The sequence below is a fragment of the Vulpes vulpes genome, chromosome 2, assembly GCF_048418805.1.
Source record: "Vulpes vulpes isolate BD-2025 chromosome 2, VulVul3, whole genome shotgun sequence".
Taxonomy (NCBI): Eukaryota; Metazoa; Chordata; class Mammalia; order Carnivora; family Canidae; genus Vulpes; species Vulpes vulpes.
Window position 1 is genome coordinate 19,078,449 of NC_132781.1, and position 12,690 is coordinate 19,091,138.

The 12,690-nt window shown below is 51.7% G+C and overlaps 1 protein-coding gene across 1 annotated transcript; it reads right to left on the minus strand.

Moving 5' to 3' along the window:
• Positions 1-1,865: 1,865 nt before the first annotated feature.
• On the minus strand, positions 1,866-10,337 carry ASB16 (ankyrin repeat and SOCS box containing 16). The gene is made up of 5 exons (XM_072747057.1): positions 9,916-10,337; positions 7,610-7,877; positions 4,168-4,660; positions 3,640-3,753; positions 1,866-3,191 (listed from the first exon to the last, which is right to left on the minus strand). Exons 1-5 carry the CDS (start codon positions 10,214-10,216, stop codon positions 3,006-3,008), a joined length of 1,362 nt encoding a protein of 453 aa, XP_072603158.1. The 5' UTR covers positions 10,217-10,337; the 3' UTR covers positions 1,866-3,005.
• Positions 10,338-12,690: the final 2,353 nt, after the last annotated feature.

Sequence of the window (12,690 nt, forward strand, 5' to 3'; positions counted from 1 at the left end):
TCCCCAGCTCCTTCCTGTTGTGGGGACTACCCTTTGTAAGGGCTGCATTGTATTCCAGAATTTGGATTTGTCCACTACCTCCCACTTGTTGCACTGTTGCAGGCGATGGTGGAGTGAATGTCCCCATGTGTACCAAACTTTTATGTAACCGGGGCGGGGGCAGGGCAGTGTTTAAAGGGTGCTGCTAAATTGCCTACCAAAAAAGCAATTTCCTTTCCCACCAATAGGATGAGCAAGAATTTATATCTTCAGATCTTCGTGGGCACTGCCTGTTATCAATCTTTACAACTTCCTTCTATCTACTAGGGAAACTACCTTATTATTTTTTTTAAGATTTATTTATTCATGAGAGACACACACAGAGAGAGGCAGAGACATAAACAGAGGGAGAAGAAGGCCCCATGCAAGAAGCCCAATGTGGGACTCGATCCCAGGACCCCGAGATCATGCCCTGAGCCAAAGGCAGATGGTCAACCGCTGAGTCACCCAGGTGTCCCCCTTATTATTGTTTTAATTTGTATTTCTCTGAGTGCTGGTGAGGTTGATTCATTGATACAGCAAATGTTTGAGTGTCCACTCTCTGCAAAGCCCTGTACAGGCACCAAGTCACCAGTGGCAAATAAAACAGATGCCATTCTGGGGCACCTGGTTGGCTCAGTGGTTGAGCATCTGTCTGCCTTTGGTTCAGGTCGTGATCCCGGGGTCCTGGGATTAAGTCCCACATCAGGCTCCCTGCAGGGAGCCTGCCTGTGACTCTCATGAATAAATAAATAAAATCTTCAAAAAAAGATGCCATTCTTGTCCTCACAGATGAAGGAAATGAAATCTTTTAGTTGAGGATTTTCTTTCCCCAGTATTTCACTTGTGTTTACAACTTGGTACTTTTATAACCAAATTTATTTTTTTTTCTGTATCCAGATCAATTCATCTTTTCTGTTATGCTTTCATGATGGAATATCTCCTACCCCAAAATAAATACAGATAATCTCATGTTTCTTTTGGGTTGTTTTTTTTTTTTTTTTTTTTTTTAAATCATAGATATTTTATTTATTTTTTTTTAAATTAATTTTTTTTTAATTTTTTTTTTTATTTATTTATGATAGTCACACACAGAGAGAGAGAGAGAGAGAGGCAGAGACACAGGCAGAGGGAGAAGCAGGCTCCATGCACCGGGAGCCCAACGTGGGATTCGATCCCGGGTCTCCAGGATCGCGCCCTGGGCCAAAGGCAGGCGCCAAACCGCTGCGCCACCCAGGGATCCCGTTTTTTTTTTTTTTTAAGTGGTATGTTGTCATAGTTGTAAATACAACAGAAAAGGTTGAGCTCACTGGAGTCTGCCTCCTGTAAAGGGGTGGACTGCTCAGCATCCTCCCCCGAGGGAGAGGCACCCAGCTTGGGCCAGGACTAGAGAGGATTTCCCTCTCTTCCTCCCTGCCTTTTGGCTCTGCAAAATTAAAGCAAACATTTCTTCCAGAAAGGAGAGGTTGCTGTTCTGCATAACAAGGTACATTTTCGAGTTGGTGAAATGGAATCTCCGTGGATGCAACCGTCCACAAAGAGAGTAGACTAGCCCAGTTGCAGGAGGCCGACCCTAGGACCCCTTGGCCCGTCTCTACTGTGTGACTCCAAATGGTAATGGGGAGTGGACAGCCTATGGTCCCTCAGCTGAAGGACCCTTCTGAGGTGGTTACTGCAGGCTTGGGGTCTGGCAAGGGCCTTCTGCTGTTCTTATACCCTTTTTTCCTATCACAAGAGTAACAAGTGCTCCATGCAGAAAACTTGAGAACCACAGAACAGTACAAAGGTTGGCGATAAACATGGAGTGAAGGCTATCTCAGCCACATGTCAACCTAACACATCAACACTTTGGTTCGTGCACAAATCGTTTATTTTCATTCACAAAAACTAGCTTGGCTTAAAGATGAACGATGGTACTTTTGCCTCTGGGACCAGAAGAGGAAGTGAGAGAGAGGAGGGACAGCTACTGGCTTGTCCTCCTGTCACGGGCCCTTAGAGACCACAGTGTAGTGACTATTGTTGCATCACTGGTGGGGGTGGGGTTGGGAGCGGGGAAGACATGACCATAAATGGGTCCCAAGCATCATGCATTTATTCCTTCCTCAACAACCATTTGCTGAAATGCCTGTGCAAGGAATATAGTCTCAGTCTCAGCCACTCTGAGGCAGACACAAACTCTTAACTAAGTAAATGCAATCCAAGGAAGGCTCTGAGGAGATGGTGCTATTGGGCTGAGTCTGAAGGATCAAATCAGCTTCAAGCAGGACAAAAAAAATGTGGGAAGGGTATACCAGGCAGAGGGAACAGCACATGCAGAATGCCTAGAAGCAAAGCAGAGTAGGTCATATCCGGCAACGAGCAAGGCTGGAAAATTTGATGAGGCTAGATTACAGGAATCTCCGAGGGAGAAGGCGGATCAGAGGGGGATCAGAAGACCAGAGAGCTTGGCAGAGGCAGGGAGAGAAGATCTGTCTTATTGAATTTAGATTTTAGCCTGAAGATGGTGAGGAGCCACTGAAGGGCATGAACAGAGTTGTGATTCCCAAAGGGAGTTCTAGCATTCTTGCAGGGCATGGGCTTCAAGACCAATCAGTGAGGTCTTCCCTTCAAGCGACAAAGGCAGTTTGGCCAGAGCCAGTGCAACTAGAGACAGAATCTATCACTCTTTAGACTGCCAAACAGGCACATAGGTGGCAGGTGAGGGGGGGCAACAAGGATCACTCCCATCTTGCTTGGATAGAGGAGCCATCACTTAAGCAGAGGAGATGGACATGGGTGAAGGTGGAGTCTGCACACCTTCCCATTGGACAGCTGAAGCTCAGGTTGGGCTGGAGGTCAGCAAGTAACTCAAGAAGCCAATGGAGGGATGAGCTGGCCGGGGAGGGCATGCCGAGTGGGGAACAAGAGAGCCAGGGATTGGTCCTCCAGGGTTGTAGGGAGGTGACAGAGGGGACAGAGCCAGCTCCGGGAGCAACCTGGCATGGGGCTCACTGGATCCGCCCCTCAACACGCAGCAGCAGGTAGTCCCTAAGGACCGGGGGCAGTGGGAGGCGGGCAGTGGCCTGTCGGCAGCGGCTACCCAATTGAGCACGCACAGCCAGCCGGGCCAGGTGCTGCAGCCTCCTCGGCTGGTTCACCATGCTCAGAGCCGAGACGTAGAAGGCTTCGTGCTCCTAAGCCAGGAGTGGAACAGGATCAGATGGCCCAACACTTGACTCTGCCCTTCCATCTGGGACCACCTAGCACTGGGGGCCCCAGGAATTTACAACATGCACCCACCTGGGGGTTTGATGCAATTTGACTCAGATTCAGGGCCCAGAAGCCCTGCAGGGGTCATGGGGGATGGGACCACATTGTAGGGCAGGGTCTTGGCCATGTCTCCACCCACCACTCCAAAGACACCGGCACAGTGCCCGCTGAGTCAGAGATACCTCATAAATGTCCACGCTGGTTACAAGTGAGAGAGGCTGGTGGGGTGTGTGAGATTAGAAGTTGTTCTGAGCTGCTAGGGGGCAAGAGACCCCAGGAAGCCCATCCTGGAGGGAATAAGGCCTGGGGCTCATCCTTCCTCTGCATCTCTCCCAGAGCCCAGGAAAGAGCTGCGCCCCGGGGTGGACATACCTGCCACAGCTCTGGGAGTACTGCCTCCACCCAAGTATCACAGGTCGGGACGCAAGGGTAGGCATTTAGCAGGACTTCCAGGGCCCGGGGAAAGTTGGCACAGTGTTTCAGCATCTAGGAATCAAAAGACAGTCTTAGGGTCACCATGGCTCTCCCAACCAAGGGCAGAACCAAGTTCAGTCTAAGTCAAAGGTCCACTCACAGTCAAATTTGGGAGGCTAAGGTCTGAGTCTCTCCTCATTCTTTCCCATTCCTCAGTTTACCGCACCATCTGTGGGTTGCAACCTCTTGGTCCTGGCCAGTTGCCCTGGGAGCCCTTTCCTCCTTAGATATACTCCCCTATAGCCTTCAGTGGTCCTTCCCAAGATGGGGACAGACCTGTGACTACAGGTCCGGGCTCTCAGTCTCTTCCCCACCCCCACCCCCACCCCCACCCCCACCGGCTTTCCTGGCGGCAGGGCAGTTGCAGCCACAGGCTCCCCGCCCACCGGGGCCTCTGTGCCTCTGTGCACGGGCCTCCCTGCGCACCTCAGGGCGCACCGGCTGGGCCCCGTAGTCCAGCAGCGCAGCAAAGAGGACCTCGGGCTCCCAGTTGGGGGCGTCCTGGACGGCCTGCAGCGCGCAGTCCATGGGCGTGTGGCCCGCCGCGTTGGGCACCCCCGCGCAGGCCCCGTGGCGCAGCAGCAGCTCAGCCAGGGCCCCGCAGCCATTGGCACAGGCGTTGTGCAGCGGCGTGTGGCGCTTGCGCCCAGCAGCGCGGGCATCGGCCCCCGCCTCGAGGAGCCTGCGCGCGGCCGCCTGGTGCTGCCGGCCGCCGCCCGGGCCCTCGGCCCCCGCGCACGCCGCGTTCAGCGCCGTCTCGCCCTGGCTGGTGCGCAGGTGCACGTCGGCTCCGCGCTCCAGGTAGAGGGCCACGTGCTCGTCCAGGCCGCGAGCGGCCGCCACGTGCAGGGGCGTCACCTCGCTGTCCTGCGCCGCCACGTTCACGGTCGCTCCGGCCTCCAGCAGCAGCTTGGCACACCTGCGGGCGAGGCGCCAGGCCCGGAGAGACGAATCCTGAGGGCCCGGGGCCCGGCCCGCTGTCCTCCCCTTCCCCCTGTCCCCCCACCCCGCTCGCCAGCCACCCGGGGAGCCTGGCACCCACGTTAGACTCACAGCAGCCCGCGACAGCAGGGCTGCGAGGCCCGTGATGCCACCAGGAGCATCCTCAGTTCCCAGATGAAAAACTCAGACGAGGAAGGTCGCATCCAGCCAAGGACACACAGCAAGTTAGAGGCTGCTACAGAATTAGTACTCGTTGTTTCCAAAGCTCCCTCCCAGAATGTTTATTTCCTTGGTAAGTTATTTTTTTTTTAAGATTTTTAATTTATTTATTCATGAGAGACACAGAGACAGAGAGAGGCAGAGACATAGGCAGAGGGAGACGCAGGCTCCATGCAGGGAGCCCGATGCAGGACTCCAGGATCACGCCTTGAAGTCTGACTCAACCACTGAGCCACCCAGGTGTCCCTGACCCTCCTCTGATAGTTCTAATCACTGGCTAATTTTTGTTTCTAAAAGCTGACTCTTCAAGCGGATTGGGAGCCCAAGGCCTGGTTCTGAATCACTTGTCAGTGGTCTCCTAATGTTTTGATAGCACAAAAACTTTTGAAAAACCCACTACTATGTCCACTATGAATGTTACACCTAGAAAATTGAAGAGTATGAGCTGTAAAGAAAAACAGACGAAGTCCTGATATTTTCTTCCTGCCTCCAAACTTGAAGTCCACCCTTCCAGACCAGTGACACCCACTCAAGCAAAGGAAGGCACCTGGGGATCAGCCTACTCCATTTTCCCCTAGAGAAAACAAACGGAACCAAAGAACAAAAACAAGACTTTAGGGAGCTGGTGTTTCACTTGTCTCCCAGTTCCTAAGAAACTATAAGCCAGAGCATGGGGCGTCTGGATAGCTCAGTGGGTTAAACATCAGATTCTTGATTTCGGCTCAGGTCATGATCTAAGGGTTGTGAGATTGAGCCCCGTGTTGGGCTCTGTGCTGGGTGTGGAGCCTGCTTAAGATTCTCTCCCTCAAGGCAGCCCCAGTGGCGCAGGGGTTTAGTGCTGCCTGCAGCCAGGAGTGTGATCCTGGAGACCGGGGATAGAGTCCCACGTCTGGCTCCCTGCATGGAGCCTGCTTCTCCCTCTGCCTGTGTCTCTGCCTCTCTCTCTCTTTGAATAAATAAATAAAATAATCTTTAAAAAAAAAAAAAGATTCTCTCCCTCTCCCCCTCCCCGTTCTCCCCCCTCATCTCATGTGCACACATGCTATCTCTCTAAAAAACAAAACCAAAAACTATAGGCCAGAACACTGTTGAGGCAAATATGCACATTAACCACTAGGGGGTAAACCAAACTTGAAACAAACTTGATTAATGATGTAATTAAACTAACAATAATTTATCATTAAAAAGCCAGAATGGCAGCCACGGGAAGTCCAGAAGCAGATCCAGCAACCCCAACAAAACCTTGATGACCCCGTGTCCCTCCCCAAAATGGCTAGAATTCCTGCTCCCTTCTGGGCATAAGGTCTAGTTGGTGCTTGGCTCCAGTAGGAATTGAGTAGCAGCTAGCCGTCTGTAAACTACTGAATTTATATCCTGAGTCAATTCTAATCATGGGCTGATTTTTATTTCTAAATAACACTGAAAAACTCACTCAGTGGAGTTTCAGTAAGTTTCTCTTAAAGAGAGAAAGTCTGGGGATGCCTGGGTGGCTCAGCCCTTGAGTGTCTGCCTTTGACTCAGGGTGTGATCCCAGAGTCCCAGTATCGAGTTCCGCATTGGGCTTCCTGCATGGAGCCTGCTTCTCCCTCTGCCTGTGTCTCTGCCTCTCTTTTTCTGTGTCTCTCACGAATAAATAAATAAAATCTTTATTGAAAAAAAAAGGAGGAAAAGTCTGTTGGAAAGTGTACTATGTGCTCCTAAGAATTCAAGAAAGGGCTGGAAAATCAAAATCCCTTTTGTGTCCATCACTGATCTAGATCCAGCTAGGGAGAAGTCCCCAGCATGTGGGCCATAGAGTGTTTTCCACCACTGCCAGCCCCGGCTGTGAACCTGATTTGTGAAAGTATGAAAACCATCGTGTAGGGGGTTCAAAAATCTGTTGATTTTTTTTTCCTATAGTTGACACACAATGTTACATTAGTTTCAAGTGCAAGACTTTAGTGACTTGACAAGTTTATACATTATGCTGCGTTCCCAAGTGTAACTACCATCTGTCCTGTTAGAGCGCTATTACAATATCATTGACTATATTTATTTTTTTAAAAAGATTTTATCTATTTATTCATGAGAGACACAGAGAGAGGCAGAGACACAGGCAGAGGGAGGAGAAGCAGGCTCCATGTAGGGGCCCAATGCAGGACCCGATCCTGGAACTCTAGGATCATGACTCAAGCCAAAGGCAGACACCCAACTGCTTGAGCCACCCAGGTGTCCCTCATTGACTATATTCCTTATGCTGAGCCTTTTTTTCCCCCATGCCTTACCTGTTCCATAATTGGAAACCTGTATCTCCCACTCCCCTCCACCCCCCCAAAAAAACTGTTGATCTTAAAAATGTGGGAGGAGGGGGTGTGGGGGTAGGGTTTGTAGGGGAACACTGGGCTACTGTCTTTCTTGATGCCTACGTCAAAACAGGAATTTGGCTACATAGGAGTCACAGGGGATAGGGGACTGTAGTTGGAACAGGGTTTTCCAAAAAGACAACAAGGCTTCTGCCTCCTGGGCTTAGCCTATGTGACCTTGGGCAAGTGCCTAAACCTTTCTGAGCCTGATTTCTCACCAGTAGAATGAGACCTGTCTCTCCTAGATTGTCGTGAGGACATGTGGACGTGAGGTGCTTCTCCCTTTCTCCTGGCTGAGTTAGCTGCACACACACACACACACACACACACACACACACACACACCCCTCTCCCCTGGGTACCTACTGCAAGGACTCGGGGACAGTGCAGAGGTGCAAGGGAGTTGTGCCCTCCTCGGACAACACGTTGGCTTTGGCACCAAAGGTCAGCAGCAGCCTCACACAGTCAGACTGGGCCCGGGCGCAGGCCTCATGCAAGGCTGCCCGGCCTCCAACTCGAGCGTCCAGCTCAGCTCCCTGCCGGATCAGGTGGCGGGCACAGTCAGTGTAGCCTCGGGCCGCGGCAATGGTGAGGGGCGCTGTCTGCTTCGTCTTGGGGGTCAATACCCAGAACCCTGGGGAAAGCGAGCAGCGTTGGGGAGTGGTATGTGAGACTCACAGGGCAGACTCTTGTGTACGACTGCGACTGCCCTCGACCATCCCTTAGCACCCCTGGCAATGATGTGCCAGGCTACCTATGGAGAGGGACTCATGCAAGCCTGAACTGGGAGTGTGAATTTGAACAGCCTTTTAGAAGGGTTTGTCAATCTGTAACAAAACATGGCATGTGTCTTATAGAAAAAAAAAGTAATTGCTCTTGAAAACCACAAGGGCAACTAAAGAGAGTTAATCCTGTTAAATAAACCTCTGGGTCTTGGAGCCCCTTGGTTCTTGCTGTTCAGGAGAGTGTTCTGGTATGGGGGGTGGGTTTGAGTTACGCGTATGAGGGCCTGGAGCTGAGCTTGGGAGTGACCTAAGAGCAGAGCTGAAAGAGCCTGGTTTGGAGTTCTAGGATATTCCTGGGGCAGAGGGGGAGGGTAGGGTGGGGGGGAAGGGTGGAAGGGGAGAATAAGAGGTGGGGGTGGGGAAAGGAAGAGTGGGGTCAGGGGCTGAGATGTTGGATTTAGTGTTGGATCTGAATTGTAGAAAAGGACATAGATGTCTAATATCCAACTCTAAGTTGTTTGCATTATGGTGAAGTAAATTCCTGGGTTTGCCAGATTTTGGGTAAATCATATTTTGTTTTTTATTAGGATTGAAATTAAGGCCAAGTTCCATTCAGGGGATGATAGGCATGCTGCAGGATGAGAGCATGTTACCCTGGGTAAGGTCACATCTCTAACAGTTAAAGCCAAGCAGGAATCTGGAGTTTGCAGTGACTGTGAGAACATAAGCTTTATGAGGATTGGAACCCCCAGATCCACGGGTGAGGTTTGAGGCAGTCTCTGTCAGTCTTAAAAGCGGGGTGATCTTGGTGGAGGTATTTGGTTTACATGGACAAACCCACTGGTCAAAACAGAACCTAAGGAAATTATCTGGAAGTACACAAAAGATGTTTATCATATTGCTGTTTAAAATACTTTTACTAAATAAATAAATTAATTAATAAATAAAATAATTTTACAAGAAAGGAACCCAATCCACCCAGTCTATTTGGGCACTAGTTATATAAATTATGGCACACTCATACAATATAATTTATTGTATTGATAAATTGATCATTATTTAAAATACCTATTTAAAATATTATGTGGGGACAGGGTGCCTTGGTGGCTCCATCAGGTGTCCCACTCCTGATTTTGGCTTAGGTCATGATCTTGGGGTCCTGAGATCAAGCCCCACATTGGGATCTGCACTCAGTGGGAAGTCTGCTGGAGATTCTCTCCTTCTTCCTCTGCCCCTCCCTACTGTGCATGCACACTCTCTCAAATTAAAAATATATATATCTGCTATGTGAGGACACCTAGCTGGCTTGGTTGGTAGAGCTTGCAACTCTTGATTCCTGATTTGTGAGTTCAAGTCCTACGTTGGGTGTAGAGATTACTTAAAAGTAAAATCTTGGGCAGCCCAGTTGGCTCAGCAGTTTAGCATTACCTTCAGTCCAGGGCCTGATCCTGGGGACCCGGGATCGAGTCCCATGTCAGGCTCCCTGCATGGAGCCTGCTTCTCCCTCTGCCTCTCTCTCTCATGAATAAATAAATAAAATATTTTTTAAAAAGTAATATCTTATTTTATTTTTGATTTTTAAATTTTAAAAAATTTTATTTTAAGTAGGCTTCATTCACATGGGGTGGAGCTTGAACTCACAACCCTGAGATCAAGAGTTACATGCTTTATCAACTGAACCAGCCAGGTGCCACTCAAAAAATCTTAATATATATAAGATTGCATTAGAATAAACTGTGTTCCTATGTTATTGATATGTTAATATAACTTTCATTCTGAAAAGACATACAAACCACTAACTATGCCTCATGTCTTCTTAGGAAGGAACTAGAATAGGCTGTGGAAAGCAGCGGTCTAGGCTGTGTTCTGGAGGGAGAGGATGGGACCAAGACGCTCCCCCTGTCCCGACCCCTACCCTCCCCCTCTGCCCCACTGGGTGCTCCCTACCCTGTTCAGCTGACCAGGCCAGCTGGTTGCTCACAGTCTCCACAATCATGTTGGCAGCATCTTCATCTTGGAACAGGGCTTGGACCTGTTGCAGGTCACCAGAGAACAGAGCATTGTGCACAGCTGGGTCTCGGCAGCAGCGGCGTGGCCTGGCGAGCCGGGCCCGGGCACTGGGGGGGCACCTTTGGCTTCGGCACTGCTGGGCCGCCGCCCGCCTCCGGTCCTCCCACTCCAGCCACTCCCGCTGCAGGCGGAGAGCGCGCAGTGTGGAGGAGGTGAAGGGGAAGGTCTCCTCTGCCATGGGGAGGGGCCCCAGGGGTCTGGGCAGTGGCAGCTGGGCAGAGGGTGCCCTCAGCCCGACTACCACCCTTGCTCTGAGGAGCCACCCTGCAACCTCACTCGTGACCCGGCAAGAAGAGCAGCTGAGGCTATAAATAGGTCCTTCGCTGGTCTGGTAAACACGGTTGGCCTGGAGTCATGATCCTGGTGCAGAGAAGGTGTTGGGCCAACCCCCAGCCCAGGGCCGAGGCCAAGCCCTGCCCCTGCCGATACCCTCCCGATGGGACAGCAGAGCCCCAGGGTCAGCATCCTCCCCTTCTCTGGAGTGAGCATCTTGGGTTGGCAAGGTCCGAGGTGAGTGAAGCAGTCAATCTAGGAGATGGACAGGACAGGGAGGAAGCACCCTGGGGCCACTGGCCTCTCAGATGGCTGGAGGGCAGACCCCCGCCCAGGAAGTAAGGGCAGGTGGAGACAATCCCAGCAGCTCTTCCAGCGTCTGCAGTCATCACCGTTAACTCTGCACGTATACACACAGAGCTCTATGATAATGACATTACTTTTACATCCATCTTCACTCTGAGGGCCATACTTCCTGGCTCATTGAGGTCAGTAGCTTGGTTTTGACAATAAATCATACAGTCAGGCTAATGATCACAGTTGTTGAATCACCTCTGAAATAGGTGGTTTTATGTCAGTTTTACTAAAGAGGAACATAAGGCTAAACCTGGTAAAAAAAAATCTCACCCGAGGTCAAGGCTTGTGAGTGAGCAGAGGAGCCAGGATTCAGACCCCAGCTGGCCAGACGGCATAGATGAGGCACACTGGCTCTTGTTGCTGTGGCCACAGGAGGGCGGACAAGGGGAAGAGCCTCTCCCTACTCCTTAGTAGGACAGCGCGATCTCTAGAAGCTGCCCACAATGAATTTTGCGTCCCCTCACCCTCCAGCTCCTAACGGGGCTCGCCAGCCTGCCTAAGGAAGGCCAAGGGGCTGACCTGGCAACTCTGGAGACTGACCAAAGAAACCTTCAAGCCACAAACCCATTCACCCTCAGGAGAAAGCAGCTCTGCTTCCAGGAGCCTCTAGGGGGAGGAATGAGGCCATGAAATAGCATTGGCTGTGGCTCTGCTGAGTCCGGGAAGGGGAGGGCAGAGGGTGGAAGGGATACTAGCCCCTGCCTTGGGAGCTCTCCTAGCGGCCCTACCTCACCCAGTGTGCTGGTGGGAGGCCCCTCAGCCCCTGGGGGCCAGCCTAGGCCAGGATGCCCTGGTCTCTCCACCCCCTGCCCCAGCTACGGGCTCTCCTAGCTCCTCTGGCCTCGCTTCCTCTCCTCCCTGGCTCTGCAGCCACCCCTGCTAGTAACCTCTGACTTCCTCTCCCTGGTCCCTTTACACAAACAAGGTCCAGCCAGACTCCTGGCGTTCCTTTCTCTGCCACAGTGTCTCTGCTCTGCTGCCCAAGTGGAAGGATCTGTCTAAATCGGTTCATTTCCTAGCTCGAAAACTCCGGCTGACTTCCAACATCAGCCCTCTCCAGGGAGGCCCGATCCCTAAGTTCGGCCTTGCGTCATGTGACATCCTCATCCCAACTCCTCAGCCTTCCCTGCCATCCCCTGATCCGTGCTCCAGGAGGACCGCATATGTTCTTTGTAAAGGACCTATCCTGTTGTACTGTGGACGCGTCTGCGACACTGGATGTGGGCTCCAGAGCAGGACCTGAATTGATTCAGCTGGGTCTCTGCAGCCCAGCAGGGCCTGGCACACAATAGGTCTTGATGTGGTGTTTAGGAGCGCCTGGCTCGTAGCAGGCTGGCCCCTTATGTGTAGGGCATTGACTGAGGGCCTTGTTCTCTGCCAGAGCAAACACTCATCTGCCTGCCCAAGTGGGTGGCAGCAGCCTGGGCTGCTTCCGGCACTGTCCTTACCCTGCTGCTCACCCACTCTGGCCCCCGCTTCTTGGTGGTATTCCAGGGTGGGGGATCCCAGAGGGAGGAATGAGATCATGCACAGCAAGGTCCTAGAGAGCCTCAGAGAAAGGCACCTCTATAAATGCAGCTGTGATTAACCCGGTTGGAACCCACTTGGTGTTTTAATTGCCCCGCCAACGGCCTGGCTGAGCACCCACAGCTGGGTTCCCAGGGTTGGGAGCTGACAAGGCCGGGTGGGGCCAAGAGGGGCCAAGGTGGGGTGGGCGTCCCTTCCCTTTGAGGCACACAGTCGTCATGATGTGTAGGGTGCAAGTCTGGGTTGACCTCAGCCTGTCTACAGGCTCCTTGTCTGTCATACAGGCCTGGAGGTACTCTGACTACAACCCAGTCCCCAAAGATATCATGTGTTCTGTCTCCTGTCCTTAGCTTCCTGAGGGCAGAAAAAGGAGGCTTTTACTCCAACCCACACATGAACCCACAGGGAACCTGGTTCTGGTGGTAGGAACAGGGCTAGGTTATTGGATACCACCCCACGTTTTGAGAGCTGAGTCTGTAGGGTGACAAAGCACAT

What these genes read in the sequence shown, in the direction of transcription:
- ASB16 (XM_072747057.1), bottom strand. Translation starts at nt 10,216, where the DNA reads ATGGCAGAGGAGACCTTCCCCTTCACCTCCTCCACACTGCGCGCTCTC. An exon ending in ACTGTCCCCGAGTCCTTGCA is followed by an intron (nt 4,661 to 7,609) that starts GTAGGTACCCAG and finishes CCTCGCCCGCAG; the next exon opens with GTGTGCCAAGCTGCTGCTGG. An exon ending in CCCAGCCGGTGCGCCCTGAG is followed by an intron (nt 3,754 to 4,167) that starts GTGCGCAGGGAG and finishes TTTGATTCCTAG; the next exon opens with ATGCTGAAACACTGTGCCAA.